Source organism: Stenella coeruleoalba (assembly GCF_951394435.1).
Source record: "Stenella coeruleoalba genome assembly, chromosome: 3".
NCBI classification, from domain to species: domain Eukaryota; kingdom Metazoa; phylum Chordata; class Mammalia; order Artiodactyla; family Delphinidae; genus Stenella; species Stenella coeruleoalba.
In genome coordinates, this window is record NC_137148.1 from 119,292,270 (window position 1) to 119,313,903 (window position 21,634).

The following is a 21,634-nucleotide window of genomic DNA, read 5'->3' on the forward strand; positions in this document are numbered from 1 at the left end:
TGAGTCTCCAGTTATTTCCCTTCTTATACTTTTTTATTAATGCAATCATGTCTTTTGAACGCTGAGTGTCAAACAGTGTTAGGTGCTTCAGTCCTCGCCTCAGTCCCGGGAGTTTTTACAGATGTGACAGCTAAAGGTCAGAGTTATATAACTTGCTCAAAGTCACAGAACTAGTGAGTGACTAAAATCAGATCCATCAGACTCCAGAACTTATGATCTTTGCATTTCGTCCTCTGTCTCTCAAATTACTGACACGTATAAAGGCCACAGGTGGTTAAGACCCAGACAGTCCAGCTAAGCTGTCTTAAGTCCCAGTCCAGCTGTACTCATTTATGTGACCTTGAACAAATCTGTTAGTCTCAATGAGTCTCAGTTTCCTCACCTATAAGATGACAAGAATAATAGTAGAGTAAAATCCTGAGATAATCCATGTAAATAACAGCATGATAAACACTCAATAAACTTTGGATATTTTTATTGTCACTTATACCACCACTACCTCCAGCCCACTCTGTCAGGTTCTGTGCTCAGCATTTAATATGCATTAGCTTTTCAGTATCCCTGCAAGACAGGTGTTAGATCCCCATTTACACAAGGGAAACAGTCTCAGAGGGGTTAAGGCTCTTGCCCGAGTTGAACCCAAGTCTGTATAGCTCCAACACCTATTTGCTTTATACCCATATAATGACTGTAAATTCCTTTCCTATATATATATACTTTTTTTGGATGGTGTTTAGGTTTATTTTTAATTAATTTTTATTGGCGTATAGTTGATTTACAATGTTGTGTTAGTTTCTGCTGTACAGCAAAGTGAATCAGTTATACATATATTAGATTCTTTTCCCATATAGGTCATTACAGAGTATCGAGCAGAGTTCCCTGTGCTATAAGGTAGGTTCTTATTAGTTATCTATTTTATATATAGTAGTGTGTCTATGTCAGTCCCAATCTCCCAATTTTTCCCTCCCTCCCTTTCCCCCTTGGTAACCATAGGCTTGTTTTCTACATCTCTGACTCTGTTTCTGTTTTATAAATAAGTCCATTTGTACCTTTTTTTTTAGATTCCACATATAGGTGACATCCGTGACATGGCAGTGATGCCAATGTCTCTGACGGTGAAGTCAGTGTAGCTGTAGGTCTGCCCACTGACCAGCTGGATCAGGACTCAGCCCAGTTCTATGTGACGGCCTCTGCCAAGTCACCCCTGACCACTCTGCCACACAGCTTAAGGAGAAACAGCAGCTTGGTATTTGCAGGTCTGCTAATTCCACTTACAGGAAGCTTGAAATTGGGGATACTTGGGAGCGTTATCCAGAATCTTTTTTTTTTTTTTTTCTTTGCGCAGTACGCGGGCCTCTCACTGCTGTGGCCTCTCCCGTTGCGGAGCACAGGCTCCGGACGCGCAGGCTCAGCGGCCATGGCTCACAGGCCCAGCCGCTCCGCGGCATGTGGGATCTTCCCAGACCGGGGCACGAACCCCTGTCCCCTGCATCGGCAGGCGGACTCTCAACCACTGCGCCACCAGGGAAGCCCCAGAATCATATTTTTATTTTATTTTACAATCTTACTCCCCGGTAGCTTCCAGAAGGCTTACAGCCTTCCTTGTAACTTTTATTTCTAAGGCATTCCTGACTAAGTCAGAATTCGTTTGTAAGTTTGAACAGAATTAATGGGGCACTTGGGGCACAGAATAAATCCCCCCCTTTTGTGTTAAGTTGGAAAGCCTCTGTGAAATGAGATTATTCCAGACACATGGTAGAGCTCCATAAATGCATTGCTCAGAGATTACATGAGCTCATGCTTCCATCGTTCAGCAGAGGCGTTTGTACAGTGACTCTTCTCAACAGAACGAAGGAAACTTCATGGGATTCTCTTGAAGTCATCCCTTCCAAACAAAATAGGATTGGAACAACCAGCAAAACTGTGAAGCGTTTGGATTCTCATCAGAATTCAACTCAAGCTTTTTTCACAGACACATCTTTTGGCCTGGCTGACAAGGTGGCCAGGCAGTGAGCAGCCTTTTAACAACTTGCATGTATTCAAGTTTCAGAGTTAAAGGAACAAAAGTAATTTGGGGAATGATTGCCCAGACTCCTTAGTGAAGGTCTGTGTCTTCTGTTCTGACTTGGTCTGATTTGTAGAGGTGCTCTTGTGCCTGGGAAAACCATGTGTAATCATAGTGGTGACAGTCCTGTGTCTGGCACTCCACATTTCGCAGCAGGCCTCACTTGCACATCATTTGATCTCAAGAATAGCCCTTCGGAGTTCTTCAAAAGCCTGGACCTGGCTCACACTGAGACCCAGAGAGCTGGCCTTCAGGACTATAGCTCTGGCCCATGGTGAAAGTCTCCATCTCCTAGAACTGATTCTAGTATGCTCCAGTAGCTTTCCTTTTAGAGAAAGCAGCCAATGAGCAGAATGTAATTCTCATGTGTTCCCGTGTCTCCTCCCGTTTGCCCGTGTATAAACACTGTTTTGAAAGCAATTTTCCACGCATCTGTCTAAATCCATGGTCCTTCCTCACGACTCACTCTTCTTTGTTTCTCCAGCATCTACTACAGTTTTTAGGAAAGAAGAAATGCTCACGTTTCTGGTGACAGTTGAAGTGAAAATGCATGTGCATTATCTTTCTTCACATTGTGGTTGAGTGAGGATCTCATTCTCAGTAGCTCTTTAGGAAAAGAGACAAACTGACACAACATTGTAAAGAAACTATACTCCAATAAAAAGTATTAAAAAAATAAGAGAAAAGAAATGAAAAAGGAAAAATAAAAGGAAAAGAAAAAATTTGGAGGCCAGACATAAGGAGGTGGGGACCTATCAGTGTGTCTGAATTCATTCCCAGATGTTTTTTAGCTCGGATTGCCGAACATGCTGTACTTAAGGCCAGAGGCAGAAGGGTGCTAAGGGATATCATTATTTGTTGAAATCTGTACTTGTGGGTTTGGGCACTGGCTTCTGTAGTGTAGATTAGCTGGAGAAGACAAGCTGAATGCTGAGGACCGCTGCAGAGGTGGGGAGTGGAGATGTTAGAAACTACAGCCCTAGGGTCCCATCCCAGCCCCTCTCCTGCTAAGCCGTGTGGCATTAGGAAATCTCTCCTTGTGGAATGGTCATCCTGCTTAGTACCTTTGACTTAGAGATAAGTCATGTAAAGTACCTTGCACAGTGGCTGGCAGGGGCAAACACTCCTATCTAGGAGCAAGTGCCAGTGGTAATGGTGCACGGGGTGTCACTTAGGAGCAGCCCTGGCTCAGCATTGTTGGAGGACAGAACAAAGCGGGAGAGAGCTTCTGAGAAGCTTAGTGGTCCTTGAGCTCAACAACAACCATAATTTCTCTTTTCTTCCCTTGAAGATGCTCAGAAGGAGCCTGGTGACATGTGTAACACTGGTACTTATTTTTAGGGGTTCCCACTCCTCTGGAAGCCAAAAGGTTTTGTTTTGTTTTGTTTTGTTTTTGTTGTACGCGGGCCTCTCACTGTTGTGGCCTCTCCCGTTGTGGAGCACAGGCTCTGGACGTGCAGGCTCAGCGGTCATGGCTCACGGTCCCAGCCGCTCCGCGGCATGTGGGATCCTCCCGGACCGGGGCACGAACCCGTGTCCCCTGCATCGGCAGGCGGACTCTCAACCACTACACCACCTGGGAAGCCCAGCCAGGAGGTTTTTGTTGTTTTTGTTTTAGGTCCCCTTCTCTCCTTACATCCTCTCCCCAGTTGAACTCAGCTATGTAGTGATTCAATTTATTTTGTTGAAAATTCAGTCCCCTAGGGAAAATATGATAATGCTGTTTTCAGACAGCTGTGTTTGGGAGCAAGACTGACTGAACCAGCTGGCTGGCATCATTGGAGCCCAAGGACCTGCCAACTCATGGAGAGCAGCTGTTTTGGCTGAAATTCTTATCATTCTTATGACTTTGCTTCCTATGTCTCAGCTTCTGAGTTCTGCTTTTAAATGCACACACAAAGGAGAGAAAGCCATGAGAAAAACTCTGATGTGTCTAGGGCCACGCATAGGTGAGGGGAGTGGAGGTGCCACCACTGTGCTCTCATTACTCGTGATTGTTGGGAAAGAGAAAATCCAGAAGGAGGCCAGCTCCAGAGAGTAAGAGATGATAATGAGTGGATCAATGAATATTGATATCTTAATACAGTGGGTGTGTTATACAACCAGGAAGAATCAGGTGTAAAGATTTTCTTCATGAAGGGGGAAATATTACAATATAATGTTAGAGAAAACGTATAGGATACAAAACTGTATAAAGAATAGAATTCCAATTATGGAGAAGTGTGCTTTAACATTAAATGAGATAACTCATACAAAGCACTTGACGTGGTAGATACTCAGTAAATCACAGCTACTAGATGCAAATTCTCTAACCACAGGAGACGTGTTGGCCTCAAGCACTGTTGTACCCAGAGTGCCTGGTATAAAGGAGATGCTGAAAAGATCTTTCTAGATTGAATGAATTAGTGTTGTTGTTATTATATGCATTTTAAAAGGAATTGAGAAAATCTAGGGACATAGGTTTCTATGTTATCATCTGTAAGTGTATCTGTAATTGTGGCAGCTTAACCTCTCTGCCTCAGTCCTTCATTATAAATGGTGAGGACAGTACTTGAAGTTCAAGGTCACTCAGAACTGAGTGAGCTACATGGAAAATACACGCAATGACTGGTCCCTAGGGAGCCGACCTTGCGTGGCAGTGACTGTAATCATGGTAAGCGCCATGTAAGTGGTAGCTGTTATAATAATTCTGTCGTACTTGGATCTGTAGGAAAAAAGATGAGCATTTTCATGATTTTTATGTAATTTTCTTCTCAGTTTTTACCATAGACTTTTTTTTTTTTTTGCAATCTAAGCTTAAAAGAAAAAACCTCATATGAAAATAAAACTCAAATGCTAACAGTGGTTACCTCTAAACAGTGGAATTGGGAGAATTTTTCTATTTTCTTCCTGACGCTTTTCTACATTTTCCAAACTGTTTGTAGTATGTATGTTACTTCTATCATCAAGATTTGGGGGAAACAACCTTTTTTCCCTCTTTTAAATAAGAAAAAGAATGCTCGGCATCAAAGATAACACAAAGCTGCTGAACTAGGGGCTCCCTCTGGGGTTGAGGACTAGAAGATGCTGCCCTGTTCTGGGCTTCTTTGGGGGGATGTTATTTCAATGCATGTTTCACAGCCTCAGAAAGTTGTGAAGCAGTTGTTAAGAACTGGGAAACAGAACCAATGAGGAAAAGTAAAGTAGTTTTAGTTCATCCGTTCTGGACAAAGGTGGTCAAAAAACTTTAAGCCCTCTTCGCAGACAGTGGCTTACATTTAGCACAGCAGCTTTCCATTGGCTCCGGAGAGAGAACAACAAAAAGCAGATCTGTGGAAATGACAGCAGAAGGGGTGAGAAGTGGAAGTGAATGGTTCCCGAACCTCGGGATGCGCTTCCAAAGGAGGATGTTTCGTGCCAATTCCTAGAGATGTTTAAAATAGAGTCCTGAGCAAATCCTGGTGGTCTTTTTCAGTCTTTTTCTTGCTGATTCTTAGACTCCATCAGGCTTTTCGGTCGTACTTGTCTGGACCTGTGCTGTCTCCCCAGTGCACAGTAGCGTGTAACCTTTTTATGAAACTATTTTGCAGATATTTAACACCGTGCCTGACGCGCCCCTCACCAATGCCCAGCTGCACCTGTCTCGGAAGAAGAGCAGTGACTCCAAGCCCCCATCCTGCAGCGAGAGGCCCCTGACGCTCTTCCACACCATGCAGTCAACAGAGAAACGTGAGTGCCACTACTCAGGGCCAGCGTGGTCCCCGGGGGACATCCAGGCCTCCTCCCAGCTGCCCGGGGTGCTCACCTCCAGCCTCTCTGTGTGCGTTGCTGCCTTTTGTGTCCTTGAGGACACTGTATCGGCCATTGTACCCTCCCGGGTTCCGTGGCTGAGTAACCTCGACAGGACAGGAAGCAGGGGTGCTGAGGATGAAAGGGAGGGCCACGCCGCCCAGGATCCTCTTTCCCAGTCCCCTGTGGGCAGACAGCTGAGCCCCTTTTCCTCCAGGCTGCACGATCAGATCTAAACTCAGGCGTCGCTTGTTCGGCCCGTCTGTTGTTAGCGGCTCCCCTAGAACCAGTTTCCCTTCCTTTTCTCGGGTTGTAACTCGGTGCTTATTTGTGCGAGTCACACGCCCCACTGCAGTCGGGCTCTCTCTGCACAGGGGCCTTGTTTGGCTTGCTCGTCCTTCCCCGCCACCTCTCCTGGGCCTGACACACAGTGGCTGCTTAGTAAATGTGTGGAATTAATTCACGGGTTAATAGGAGAGCATTGCCCTCCTTGTTGCAAGTAGCAGAGTGTTCTCACCACAGCTGTATCGAATCTTGTTTTCACCTCTGGATTTCTGAGTGCTTTGCAGCAGCTGGGTTACTGGGCCCTCAAATCTCCAGTCTGGTTTCAGCCTTTGTAATGAGGAAGTCCAGCGGTGGAGGGTGGGAGTCGAGGGTCCCAGCTGCGCCCAAAGGCAGGCAGCCCTGGGTCCCTGTGCCGGTGACAGCATTCAGGCAAGCCTCCTACCTTCTCTCAGCCTCAGTTTACTTGTCTGTAAAGTAGGGATAATAGGGCCTACCTCACAGGGAAGTGGTGTGGATTCAATGAACTTATGCAGCTAGGCAGCTGGCAGAGGCCTAGACGTGGCAAGGGCCATCGATGGAGAGCTGCTGCTACTATTATTAGTTCCTGTTTAATCACATGCAGACACCGGGGAGTATAAAAACGTGACCTCGTCTGTAAGGAGCTCACATTTGAGTAAAGGATGTAGACAGGTGAATAGTAATGGTAAGTCGGCAGGATAACTGCTCTCAGATGCGTGCATTCAGGGAGCCAGGAGAACGCGGTGGTTGAAAGCACTCATGGGCACCGGGCGCCTGGGTGAGAGTCCTCCTTGGCTGCTGTCTGGCTGTGTGACGTGGGCCAGTTACCTGCCATTGCATGGCCTCAATCTCCTCTTCTGGAAAACAGGGATAACAGTTTCCTTATAGGCTTGTTGTGAGGAATAAAGCACTTCGGATGGTTCTCAGTAAATGCTGGGAGGTGTGGCGGTGCTATTATTATTATATACTTATTATATTTTTATGTATTTATATGTTTATTTTTATATATTTATATAAATATGATATTTATTGTATATATATATAATATATATAATATTCTCTATGAGTTACAGTAAAGGCACAAATCAGAAAAATGACCCTCTTTGCTTTGAAGAGAAAAGAGACTCCATATCTGGATTGGCATCTCTATCTTTGTTACAGAAAATGTTTTTTATCCCTTTGTCGTTCAGAAGTAATGGCCTTCCTTATCATTACTCCTGAACACAAATCTTCCCCACCCTCGGAGATCACTGCTTTTAAAGAGGTCGTCATATCCCATAATATGCACGTTGGTGCAACCACTGACGTTGTTTCAGATGTGTTGCTTTTATGAGTAAAGCCACTATAATCATCCTCATAGCTAAATCTGTTCATATTCATGATGATTTCCTTATGATCAATTCCTGGAAGAATTTCTAGGTCAGCAGATATGCACAGTTTTAGGGCTTTGACCCATACTGGGATTGGCTTCCCATCGAACAATAGCCTGTGTTCCCTTAAGTATCTGGCTGGGGTCGTTCTTGCTGTGGTCTGTAACAAAGAACACTTGGAACAGGCCTGGCCTCACCCACATCTGCCACAAACACAGCATCGAGCTGTGGGGTGAGATGCTTCTCATGTTTCCACGACAGCCACAGTCACCTAAGGTTTTGTACTAAGCAATGTACAGTGCAGATCAGGACAGATCAGACGATATTGGTAAATTCCTCTAAGACTTGAAATAGTGCCGAGTTTATGGTTAGATGGAAACAGAGGCAGCTCTGGATCAGGTCTTAAAGCATATTCTGGGAGCATGTAAGAAAGAAGATGGCGATTAGGAGAAAATCAATTAGATCCTTGCCCAAGATTAATTTTATCACACGAGGCAGCAGGTGAAAGTTAAGGATGTGTGAAAGCAGACGTGCCTAAGCTGCAGATCAAGCCGTCCCTGTCTGCACACAGGGGACAGGAGGATGGGAGACGGGAAGACAGTGAAGCACTACATCTTCCCTCTGAACACGAGGAGACGCTCCCTGGAAATGGGGCTGGAATCTCCATATGCGCAGATATTTGTGGGGTGCTCAACTTTCCTCCCTTTCTCTGCAGAAACATTTTCATTGGAAAGCACATAGGGGTGCGTGTATACATATACTTTTTAGAGTTGATTTTAGAAACCCTTATTTTCCTGGGAAATTAGAGTAACGTCCAGGCTGGCCTGGAAAGGCACCATAGGAGCAGGAGCTGGAAGGTTCTGCCAGCTCTCGCCCCTCCTAGGTTGCGGTGCAGCCACTCGCCACCGTTAGATGAGCAGGTCACAGTGTACTGTTTTCACACACAAACCCTCCCCTTTGGTCTATGGACAAAGATAGAAGACTATCAAAGCACTTCACTGAGTTTACTCTTTGGAGTTAAAATGCTGGGGAAGACTGCAGGTAATTTGTGGGGGGAAAAAAAATGCTGTATTTCCATACAGTGATGTTTTTCAGATTAAGGCCTCTTTCCATACCTAGCTCAGTACTTCCCAAACTTGAATCATTTACATAGGCCTTCATTCACTCTTTGGGCTACAAAAACATAACTTTTGCACTGTTGTTTGTTTAATATATTTATATAAATCAATTTGAAAGCAGCTCACTTCTTTACACGGCCTCATCCTACTCAGTAAAATTTCTACAACGTGAATTTTATTGTCTTACTGTATTACTTTCTAATATACATTAAAATAAATATGAAACTGTTCAGCTAAAAAATGTTCATCCACATTTGACCTTAGAATTGTTGTGTGTCCACCTGTGGAATACGTACCACAGTTTGGAGTCCACAGAGCTTGCTCTAAATTTCTGACTGGCTCAGATCCTTCTTCTTAACCTAAACACACAAACTCAAGATTCCTTTGTCTGCTCAACTGGAACTGGGTTCAGATGTTGTCCATTAGCTGTTTATATCACTGTGGACACTCGCCATTCATCTGTCGATTTCGCGTTGTGCACTCTGGATTCGTTGTGACACCTCTCCAGGTTTCACATGACCTTACCTTTCTTCAGATTCTTGCCACAGAGTAGATATCTTGTTACAGGGATCGCACCTGTGAGAACACACGCACACACACACACAAACACGTACACCTACACAATATCTCCATGTACCTCTCTTCTACCTTCAGACTTCATATGATACTCTCAGAACCTCATTTCCTATTATGTCTGTGTGCCTACTCGCTTTTGAGTTCAGTTATGTTTTTCCTCCTCATTGGCATACTTGCAGTTTAATATTTGTTCTGTGATCCATGGGTCAGCCCTCTGTTCAGCCCCTAGTTGACATGCTTGATGAGCCCAGAACTCCCAGAGTAGTTCCCTTGGGTGCTTCCCACCAGCACACGTTTCCCCTTCACCTCGCTGCAGTGCCCCTGCCCTGTGCAGAAGTTGGAGCCCATTCTTATCTCTTAGAAGTGAATCTGTGCCAACACTCTGGCCTCAGATTGTCATGGAAGTATCTGGCATGTTAGTTGATGCTCACTGTGTGTTTTATTTTCCAGAAGGAGTTTTTCATTCCGTGTGGGTAGACCAGTTGTGTGCCCAGGCACCTCTGTAAGACTCCTCCACTTTAATCTGAGAGTGGTAGTGGAGTCTTCTCCAGATGGCTTTTTCCTTTTCCCAGTGTTATCTCATCTCATCCTTATATTTGGTAATCACCCCATGAGGTAGGTTCTCATCATCCACATTTTACAAACAAGTAAACCAGGGCTCGAAGGGTTAAGCAGCCACACAGCTGGCGAACGGCAGAGAAGGGATTTGTACCCAAGTCATGCCCCTTCCCCATGCCATGTTGTCACTTCTTGAGCTGCCGAAGTGAAAACCTTGCTACACTGAGTTAAGGAAGCAATAAAAACCATCTGTCCCAGAGTCCAGCGTTGCCACGGAGGCAGTTGAACCATATTGAATGGGTTCCTCAATACGGTGGCAAGCAGCAGCCACACGATGACCCCCCCCTGTCACCCCAGCTCTGCAGCAAGCAGTGTGCATTCAGCAGTCACTTAATATGCTGGGCCAAGGCAGTCACTCTCGTTTGTGATCACTTTAGAACAGATGGAAGGAGGTTTTTCGACTGTGCTGCCAGATGAATGGTAGCAAAGGAGATTACTGTTTAATCTCCAAGTTAACACACGGATACATCATGCAGCAGAGATTGGACTGGTATGTCTAGGTGAAAGCTATACTTTTTCCAGGCAACTGCAGAAGGTAGAGCCAGAGGATTAGAGGGAACCAAGCACCCAGGTCTTGTACTTTTTAAGATTTCTTCCAAAAGGTTGCAGGGTGACACGTATCACTTATTTTGTCCCGAATTTTTAGTACTTAACACAGGCATACCCCTTTTTATTGCACTTTGCTTTATTGCACTTCGCAGATACTGCGCTTTCCACAAATTGAAGGTTTGTGGCAACACTGCGATGTCAGATGATGGTTAGCTTTTTTTGGCAATAAAGTTTTTTGTAATTAAAGTGTGTATATTGTTGTTTTAGACGTAGTGCTATTACATACTTAATAGACAACAGTGTAGGGTGAACATAACTTTTATATGCGCTGGGAAACCCAAAAATTCATGTGACTTGCCTTATTGCAATAGTTGCTTTATTGCAGTGGTCTGGAACCAAACCCAAAATATCTCCAAAGTATACCTGTCCCAAGGTGTTAAAATATGTTTCTTGGAAGTGTGGTTCTTAGACTTGGGTGTGCATTAGAATCATGTAAGGAGCTTGTTGAAAGATACAGATGCCTGGTCTCCTCCCCAGTACATTCTGAATCAGGTCATACCTGGAGCTCAGGCCTCTGTAATTTTAAAAGCACCCTGGTGATGCTGATGCCAGCTAAAGTTAGAGAAGCACTAGCTTGGGGGAGGGAGGGATTGTCAAGGTTGCTTGTCTTCTGTCATTAGCGGAGTGTCTCTTAGACTCTCTGTTGGGGTTTGGGGCAGGCTGGTGGTGGTTGGAAGCAGGGGCTCTGTAGTTTCAATGCTTTTTTTCAATGCCATCTCTATCACCCACCATCTCTGAGACCTAGAGTCCATTACTTTTTTTAATCTTTTTTTTTTTTTTTTTTTTTTTCGGTACGCGGGCCTCTCACTGTTGTGGCCTCTCCCGCTGTGGAGCACAGGCTCCGGACGTGCAGGCTCAGCGGCCATGGCTCACGGGCCCAGCCGCTCCGGGGCATGTGGGATATTCCCAGACCGGGGCACGAACCCGTGTCCCCTGCATCGGCAGGCGGACTCTCAACCACTGCGCCACCAGGGAAGCCTGAGTCCATTACTTTTCATTTCTGAACCTCCATTTGTTCATCTGTAAAATCAATCACTAATAATAGCTTCCTTGGAGGGGAATTACCGTGATTAAGAGAGCCAGTGCATGTAAAGTACTTGACAGTGGGCCTAGAACATACTCAGCACCTAATAAATGTTAGCTCAGATTACGATGATTATCATCAGGCTATAGTCTTACTTTATGTTTGACTAAGAAAATATTCCCCCTCTGGAGCCTGCAGAGTCCAAAGGAGAGGCCCCTATGTGAGGGTAATGCGAAGTCTCCCTGGCCCCAGAGGGAGTCCATTTGATGCTGGAGTGCCAGCACTTCAGCAGCCTGGGACGAGTTGTGCAGCCTTGGTGGGGTGGGAATGGATTCTTAGGCTTTATTTTACATGGATCTTGTTAACTGGCAGCTGGGATTATCGCTCTGATTAATTCTTTTAGTTCAGTTAATTCATCCTGGACCCTCTCCCAGACAGGCCCAGGGAGAGGTTGAGAATTCAGCTCATGTACTTAACATGTGTGTCTTCCTTGCTGAAAAATAACTGGGAATCCATACTGTTCAGAGCTTTATGTAATACCTCTCTCGGAGCCATCAAAGCTGCAGCATGTGTCTTTTCTCAGGTTGCCTCTGCAGATCCTGGGCGCTCTGGACACACCTGTTTGTTTTGGCAGACGACATGTTTATCCACAGGGATTCCTGTTGTCACACAGACTGTAAGGTGTAATGTGGTTCTTATCTTAATTATGTATGGTTACCATGTGTGAGTGAGAACCGCATAGTTGATGTGGCCCTTAAAAAATGATGCTGTGGAAAGCTCATGGCAGGAAAAAAGTTCAAGGTAGATCATTAAATAAAAAAGAGCATATTCCAGCCTCTCATCTCTGGCATTATCACTATGTAAAACAGATATTGTAGCATTAGGCATTATGTAATCCCACCTTGTTAAAAGAAAAAAATAGGTGTCTGTTTCTACGTATGGAAAAACAACTGGACTTTTACACACCAAAATACATCTAGGTTATTTGTATGCTATTCTGTACTTTTCAGTTGGAGAGGAATGCATATTTATTATGTATTGCCTAATTTTTACGCGATAAAAACAAAACTCTCTAATCATACACTTCATTTACTATCTCAAACCCATTTTGCAATGAGTCATGGCATAAAAATAAGTAAATCTATCATTTTCTTCTTTCTCATGAGCAGTGGTGTAAGCAGTCTGTATGTAGGCTTCCTCAGATACCGGGGAACCATAGACTAAAGGGAGACTGTCCCTCCTGAAAAGTAAGTTCTCAGGGAAGAAAGAGGGCTATGTTGTGAGTAGCAGAGTGTCTGCTTAACTGTGACCATTCAGTTCCCTGTCCAGCCATTAATTAGAGGCGCGTTCCTACGCCGTGGTTTTTGAAATGCTGTTTCAGGAGAGGCTCCCCACTGTACCTCCATGTCTCATCCCAGTGAATCACTTCCGTCCTGGGCCAGCCACAATGACTTCCCCATTCTCTCATGCACTCCATTTTCACTGGCATTCTTTCCCTTTGCAATGCAGAGGGTTATTATGGGCACCATGGGGAGAGAATGTCAGTCAGTCCACAGGGGACCAAAATCAGTGGTGGTTTTGCTGAAGACAACCTGCCAGAAGTTGTGATATCATGTCCTGCATCTAGGGTCCAAACAACATTGACCACATTTTTCACTCATCACCTCCCTGTTTAGTCCATCATTGCCCCAACTACATTTTAAGATTATTTTTTAAAACATTGCCCAGCCTATTTTCATGTGCTCAAATATGCTGCCCAAACTACTTCTTCAGATTATTTTTATCGTAGGGACTGAGGCTGGGTCAGCATGAAAGCAGACCAGCTCAGATTTTAGTGGGGCTTGGCACACCACTCTTATCAGCAGCAAAAGCTACAGAGGAGAAAAATTGCTTTAGAAAGTCTGATTCCAAGCTTCCTGTGTACTTGGGTGTTTCCCAGAGATGGTAAACTCAGAAATTGCTGTGCCCTCATTTTTTATTGCAAAATTCATTAAGCTGCTATGCTATTATCATTGTCTTGTCAAGATGATACATTACAGGCTTCATTGCAAAACTTTAACAAGCAAGAGAAAGTACACCTCTCGCTCCACCATAGCCCGGGAAAGCCTCTGGGCGTTTTGCTTTTGCAAAACGTTTTGCATTTAATATTTTTGGTGTAACGCCCTGGGTCTCTGCAGAACCTCCATCTGTCTTGCGATTCCCTTTTCTTCCTGTTTGATCATGTGGAGAGTGAGTTCCCTCCTTTGGGCTCTGTGAGGCGTCAGGAGCTGCTGTTAAAGATCTTCTTTCTGACGACTCGTCTGAGACCTCATGGAAAGCTGAGATATCAGCCTCTATGATGACAGACTTCTGTGCATGGTGAGAAACCTCCCTCAAAGTGGCGTCGAAGGTCTGTGTTTCCTATTTACCCTCCAGCTCTGAGTATTCAGTGGGCCAGACGTGTTCAGGCCTGCCGAGCCAGGCGGATTTGGCATGTGCGTTCCTGGCCTCGCCTCTGAGTTCTGTGATCAAGAGACCCTGCGTCTTGTATGTGGCACGCTTGTCATCGGAGCGAGCGGGAATCACTTGGTAAATATGGAAAGTGAAGGAGCTTAGCTCCCAGATTTCCATGGCAACCCCCAGAACAAGTACAATATCACCAAAATTATTCTGCGGTTGCTTTTTTTAGTTGCAGTGATTTGGTTGCATACTCATGTTTTTCCGCTCCTGATTTGTACAAAAAAACACAGACTCTGCCCACTGTAACTAGTACTTTGGTTTCAAGGACATTAGTGGTCCCTGCCCGAAGCACCTGAAAAATTCAATCACACAAAACTGCCTCCTGTGTGCTAACAGAATACGTTCTGATCGTTTGTGTTGCCTTATTTATGCTTATTATGTATGTCATGACTGTTGTGGAGCTCTAATCTCTACTGTGCACGGCCTGGGCACCAGGAATGTATGAGCTGACACTGACTCACCGGTCATCGTCATGGATGCTTGATGTAGTCTGTGAGGGCAGACGTGGCCCTGCCCTTCGGTAGTGTGTGTTTTTAAGGACCAAGTCCACATCCAGTTTGTCACTCCTTGGAGAACACATGTTCATGAAAGCATCCAACATGTTACCCATGCATGTTTACAATTGTTTGGGCTTTTATTTTATCATTTCTTTGTTTCTGAGCTCTTGTTTTCTGTGACTAATATGAAGAGAGATTCTTGTGGACAAACATGCCTGAGGAAAGCAAGCATTCTCACTGCCTTCAGCCAGTTCCAGAAGACTCTTGCATTGGGGGCATTCTTTCTGTTTTGGCCATTTGATCTTGTCGGTTTGACTCATAGCTGGTTGTTGTTTTCCTTTTTCAGCCCACTAGCCTGTAATTTTTTTTTCTTCAGCAATATAATTGCCATCGGTCCTTCTTACACCTTCTGATGCGGATGCCAGAGCTGGTTTGAATCATCAGTGACTCAGAGAAGTCCAGCTCTGTATTTGAGTGATTTGGTTAATTAAAAAAAAAAAAAATCTTTTAGGCTGCCTGTTCTCATTCTGTTTTTCTGTCAGGAGCAAGTATTCATTTGCCCACCTGACAAAAGTCCTCCTGTTTCGAGTGACATTGCTGAATCATTTTCTCTTTATTTCTTAACGGATTGCAAATGCTGTAGAATTTGTCGTAGTATAGTTTGCCTTAGCCACTAAACATTTGATTTGCTATTGATTTCACTCCCCACTCCTTCTCTGGAATAATCACCTTCCTACTCACCCTCAGGAAGGATCGTCAGCATTTCAGCTTAGACATCTGTCCGCTTAGAAGCTCTCAGTCTCATTACGTGAGGTCTCCTGTCAAAGAAAACTGTAGTGATCTTGTAGTCAGAGAGTGCCAGGTTTCAGATTTCCTTATCATATGGCCCATGGAGGGATATCAGTAAAGAGTCTGCGTCTTTGGCCATCTTGTCTGCAAAACTATGGAATATTATGATTAATTTTTTGGCATTTTCTCTTTGGACAAAAAACTCCTTTCCCTGATCTTTTGTTTTTGTTGTTGTTTTGTTGTAGGTTACACCATATGTGACAGGTCCTAGATATCTAACTATAAGTCAAAATATAATCTCAAAAAGAATTTATTTTTTGCAGAAAGAATTCTGTGTCCTCCAGTAAATGAATACTAGAAATCCTCAGGCTCAGTTTGGGCGTAGCCATCTGTTTTATTCTGTTGACTTTGCCAGTGCAGGGACAGTCGAGTCCTCATTATCCGCCCATATCCTCGTTCTGTTGTGGGTTTACGGGAGTTTGGGATTAACACACACTACTATACATAAAATAGATAATCGACAGGGGCCCACTGTATAGCACAGGGAACTCTACCTAATATTCTGTAATAACCTACATGGGAAAAGAATCTGAAAAAGAATAGATATATGTATATGTATAACTGACTCACTTTGCTGTACACCTGAAACTAACACAGCATTGTAAATCAACTATACCCCAATATAAATTTTTTGTTTTTTTTCGGTACGCGGGCCTCTCACTGTTGTGGCCTCTCCGGTTGCAGAGCACAGGCTCCAGACACGCAGGCTCAGCGGCCATGGCTCACGGGCCCAGCTGCTCCGCGGCATGTGGGATCTTCCCAGACCGGGAAACGAACCCGTGTCCCCCGCATCGGCAGGTGGACTCTCAACCACTGCGCCACCGGGGAAGCCCCCCCAACATAAAATTTTTTTAAGTAAACAAGAAAAAACAAATATCATGTTCCACATGCTACGGCCTTCCTCATTAGCTCGTGGAGAGACCCAGTCTATAATACTGTAACGGGAGATATGTTCTTAAAACTTTTACCTAAGTCCATTTTTTAGAATCAGATCTTTTTATGAACATTAGGATTCTGATAAAATATTTTATAAAGCAAAGCATCTTTATATAATTTTTTTTTAAATTGTGATTTCAAAGTGTTGTCTGTCACATGCCCAACCTTAGGTTGCTTATACTGAGAAAGGTAAACATATGAACAAGTGAATATGTGCAAGTTAATCAATAGTCTAGTATACATCTGATTAAAATACCAACGAATTAGTGTCAGCGTCTGCTGTCTGGGGTCAGGGTTTGGTACCCAGGAGGAGCTCAATAAATATTTATTGAAAAAATGAAAATCGAAGAAGGTTTCATTTCAGATACTCTGTTTTTCTAATGCATCGTAAGGCAGAAAAAAAAAAAGTCCTGATAATATTTTAGAAAAGCTGATATTCTTTTTGTATGACATTATTTTTAATTCATAGAATTATAACCCTCTCATGGACAAGTAAATGTAATCACAGAGAAATAAGAGCTTTAGTTATACTCTTCTATTTCCTATGAACTCAGATTATTATGTCCTGCGAACTTGGCCTCAAACCAGAGCTAATAAAACTCTTCATCTCTCCTCCCATATGAAGCAGAATACATCTCCACTGAGCCCCAAAGATGTGTCATCTTTACTCCCCTTGGAATGAAGGTAGTCTTGGGCTCCTCACACTTTTTCAGGAGTCTTGATATGAGTATTTTGTGCAAAGGAAAATTTTACTTATACTGATTCATACTGATAAATGGCATGTCCATTCCCTCAATGATCCTCTAATTATGTAATTTTAGAGTTGTTTTTTTTCCTGGTAGCAAGTACCCATTTGCAGGCCCTGTTAGTCCTTCTACATCGTGGCTCAATGTAACTCTTTTGATTTCTCTTTCTTTGTTGTTTCTCTTTGGAACTCAAGCTTTTGAAATATGAATAGTTCTAAACCTCAGGAATCAATAATCTACTTTTCTCAAAACCTAATTAGAGTTCAGGAATCTCCCATAAGCCTCACGGGGTTTTTAAGTGTTCCGTAGGGCTTCAAACATGGCATTGAGAATTTGCCAAGATACTAGGTGGTATTGGTGTATAGATGTATGTTTGTGTGTTTCTGTATGTGTGTACCTTATGTGAAGATTACTCTAACATCATTTCATAAGTATATTTTTACATACATGAGTAGTGCAAGGGAAGAGTATTTTTTATCATGGCCTCATCCCTTTTATTGCCTAAAGAGAGCTGAGTTCACTTCTTGACCTCTAAACTACCATATCAGCGAGCCTAGTCTTCTTCTTAGGGATATGATATACCTCTGGCTCATTTCAGAAAGGTCCAGTGAGGATTAACCCAGACGTGACATTTCTTGATACGTAAACTGATTGCCCAAAACATCGGTTGATTCCAATATGGTGTATTTGTAAGGAATGTGGAACAAGAATGACATTGTATGTCTCTAATGTTTTGCTGCAGCAGTGGTGCCCATGCCATTTGGCTAAATAATCCCCAAAATGTTTTCTTCAGTGCATGGTTCCAAGTTTTTAAAGATGTGAAGAAACAGAAAGTTCTTTTCTTTGAGCAAGGTTCTGAAGTTTACAAAACGCATTCTTGCCTGTGATCCCACTTGATCCTCATGACAGCTCCCCGAGCTGTGTAAGGCATTTCTCATGCTCCCTATTTTATAGCTGCATTAACCAAGAAACAGAGAGTCAAGGAATATTCCCTGACTCCATACAGCCAGTCAGTGGTGGGAACTCGGGTTTTCTCCCTTCTGACTTGGTAATATTCTCCAAGCACTAATGTGACTGCTTGGAACATGGACTCAGTTTTGTATATGCAGACTACTCTGTAGTCCTTACAGATCTGTTGATCAAAGAATTAACTGGAAGCTCAACATCAAATACTTGGAGCTAGAAGCAACCCAGAAGAGTCTATCTGGGGAGTGGTCAGGGGTTTAGACTGCAGAGCCATAAGGAAGTGGATGTCCAAAGAGTAGATATTTTATGGCATGGTACTATAGGGTCAAAGGTAGGACATGGCTTAGGCAAGTAAGACCATGCTGGGGGCAGGAGTTTTAGAATAAAGGGTGAATGTCACCAAACCAAGAGGATATGATTGATTGTAAGGGGGCTTTGAAGGCTCTCTCTGTTCTGACCATCTGCCAGTCCAAAGAAGACACAATTTGTGGTGCGGTGGTGGGCCCACTCTTAGGAAAAGGCTGGTCATATGAAAGGGGAGATGTGTCCTGTCAAGGGAGATGTGTCCTGTCTGTCAAGGGAGATGTGTCCTGTTAAGTGGAGGACGGAGTTTTGCTCTAAAGTTTCAAGTCACCTGTTACTCTTGGGCTCTTCCTTTCCCACTTGTAATTCTTATCCTTTCTTATGTCCTTTTCGTAGCTTCATTGGCACCAGAGAGCTCCATCTAATCTCTTTATTTGTAAACTTTGGTATAGGTAGGAGCAGACTCTCCCTATGGAATAATATTAATATGGAGTTTGTGGCTTTTTCTTCCCCCAGAGGAACAGAGAAACAGCCTCATCGACTCCAGTTTGGAATCTGTCGTCTCATCAAACGCAAACAGCATCCTTAATTCTAGCAGCAGCTTACAGCCCAACATGAACTCCAGTGACCCAGACCTGGATGTGCTCAAACCCACCCGGCCCAACTCACTGTAAGTATGACGTCGGGCTGCTGGCCACAGGGAGCCCTTGCTCAGCCATTCTGCCCAGAATGTGCTGTCTGGCCCCATCTGACTTTGAGTATTGTCCCATGAACCTGATTTAAACCTTCTCCCTCAACTTGGAAGCTTGGCTAAGTTTGTTTTGGAGTTTTTAAGCGTCATCATCTCAAAGGGGAATCATTATTCTTAACATACCGCTTCTTGGCCTTGGTGATGTTTGATTTACCTGCTGAGATGGCTTTGGTGACGGCTCATTGCCTGTGCTGGCTGCTGGGCATGAAAAGCAATTTCTTTTAGTTTTACAAACATCCGGGCACTGTAGTAGCTCAGTAGATTTGTAGCTAAGTCTGCTTCACTCATTTGTGTTGTCACAGTTTCCCTTCTCCCTGATTATGTTGAGTATGTTCAGTGCTATCTCTGTGTCCACTTCCAGAGAAAATAGCTCCCAGGTGCTCTGTGAGTCTTCAACTCCTCAAACCTTAGCATGACCGTGATCACAGAGCACATTCTCTAAAGGAGAAGAACCTCTGTTGCTTCATTCTTGGGTGTCGAGCACCCACAGCTGAGACAGGCAGTTTTGAGGCTGGTTGTCCAACCCTCCACGGAAACTAGATCTACTCTGCTTGGGCCAGAAAGTTCTCTTTTGTGGTTACATCCCACATTACTTAGCCTGCTTCTTCGGACCACCCCATAAATCTTGTCCACTAGAGCCTTTGCATAAAGAATGTGAGGCCATGACAAAACAGCTGGACTCTCCAGCCACAGTTGTATAAGACTCAGGAAGAACAGAGTTGACTTTGCCTTTCTCTGGTGAAAATAGTTTGAGGTTCAGCCACAAATTGCCTTCAGGACAGTTGTTTCTCTTGGTGAGGCCCCAGGATGTCAGAACCTTTTCCTGCCCCTCTCCCTGCTGTGGTTGCATGATCGCGCTCCGCCTTTCTATCTTGCCAACATAGTTACAGATCTGCAAAATGGGTCTAACAATTTTTGCCTTAGAAGGGACTGAGGGATATTAAGGTTTGGAAGGAAAAATGACTCTAAAATGGATATGAGGCACTTAGAAAATGCAGCAACAGTGTAAGATGGAATTGTACATTGAGAAAATCAGGTCTCTTTTTCATTGTTGGCAGCTTTAAGTCCTACCTTGATATTCAAGAAATGTAATTACCTGTTATCAGGTAGATGATGTGTTTTTTTTTTTTACCAAGAACTAGCCTCAAATGCTCAAAATAATTTAACTTGTTCAGCTTGTGGGCAGTGAGTCCTCTCTGGTTCTCCGTGGCCAGACTTGCCTGTGGAGCCTCCCTTCCTTGATGGATGGCTCTCTAGGGTACTCCTGGAGCCGTTTTCCTTGCAGTTGCTGGAGTTATTTGTTGCTCAGAATGAGCAAGGTTGAATTTCTAGCCCAGGTTGCTTAAGACTCCCTGATTTTAGCCGGCGGCACCAACTAGTGGTCTTTAATCTTTGTTTTCAGCTGCTGGGGGCTGGGAGCCCCCCAAGTCACCATTGAGTACAGTGTGTCCAAAGAGGCTACTTTGGCAGCTATGTGGAAATGGGGGGTTTGGTCTTTTAAACAGGTCATGGAGGAGGGGGCTTGGGATTTTTTATTTTTCAGTTATCTAGATGTGATTTGTTTTACATAAAACACTGGGGGTCACTTTGCCTGCTTCACGCCAGATGCATCCCTACCTGGTGTATGTTTGGGGGGCTTTCCCAAGGAAGGGAGGATGAGGCCAGGAACAGTCCACTTGTTTGCCTCTGGTGGAGGATGGGAGGTAGGAATGTGGGTGTGTTTCCCGCAAGACTGTTGTCTTCCAAGCCCAGTGAATAGCTAACTGATACCTGGAAGTCTTGAGCTCCAGGAGGGCTGCTCTTGAGGTGGAAGCAGTGCTGACACCAGCGTTTGCTACGGACCTGATGAGGGCCATGCCAGCAGCCCTAAACACTCTGCAGCTGGTTCTCCACCCATTTCTGAAACCCAGGGCCAGGAGATGTTGTTGCCCAGTTTGTGCCTGCCAGATTTATTCTGCCTGGGATTGGCCTGGCCTGGGATTGGACCACCGACAGATGGATGAGAGGTCATCCCGGCAAGCGGAAGCCACAGTACTTCCCTGAGTCAGTGAATTCTGAGGCACCCTCTGCCATGGTGCTGGGACTCAGTTGCAACCAGCCGAGACCACTTGGGTCTCAGCCTCGGTCCTGGACCCTTTCATTCCTTCCGTCATTGTTCACTTGGAGATGCACAGAGCTCCTTGAATGGGGACACTTAATGACGCAGATGAAAACACAAGACCAGGTCGAGGGGTGGGGGATTACCATTACCTTGACTGTAAATTAGGCACAGCGTGGGGAAACCAGTCACCAGAAAACTGTGTGTTCTTTTTATTTCATTCATTTGTTTTTCATTGTTTTCATAATGACTGGAATGATCCTTCTGACCACATAACAATCATAATGAAAGAAACTTGTTTGTGACTCAGCGTCCCTTGGTACTCTGGAGGCCACATTTTGCTGTCTCCTTTGTAAATCTTTTCTAATTCTCCAAGGAGATGAAGGTCCTCTTGTTTGTGTGGACATAATGCTAAATCAGGCATCAGAATCTGAGATGCCACCATTTCAGGCCTGCCAGGGCAAGGCTGCAGGGAGCCTATCTTTGGCAGGTCCTCAGCTGGACCTCTTGAGGTTGCTGTCTCTCCTAAAGATCAAAG

General features: G+C 44.3%; 1 protein-coding gene across 2 annotated transcripts in view; it reads left to right on the forward strand.

Moving 5' to 3' along the window:
* The window catches only part of ARHGAP26 (Rho GTPase activating protein 26), a 479,421-nt gene that overhangs the window by 392,587 nt on the left and 65,200 nt on the right, over positions 1 to 21,634 (forward strand). For both annotated transcript variants that reach the window (XM_079916182.1, XM_079916183.1), the window contains exons 19-20: positions 5,635 to 5,773; positions 18,764 to 18,917. In XM_079916182.1, the coding sequence (XP_079772308.1) occupies positions 5,635 to 5,773; positions 18,764 to 18,917 (293 nt within the window). The remainder of the gene's footprint in view (positions 1 to 5,634; positions 5,774 to 18,763; positions 18,918 to 21,634) is intronic.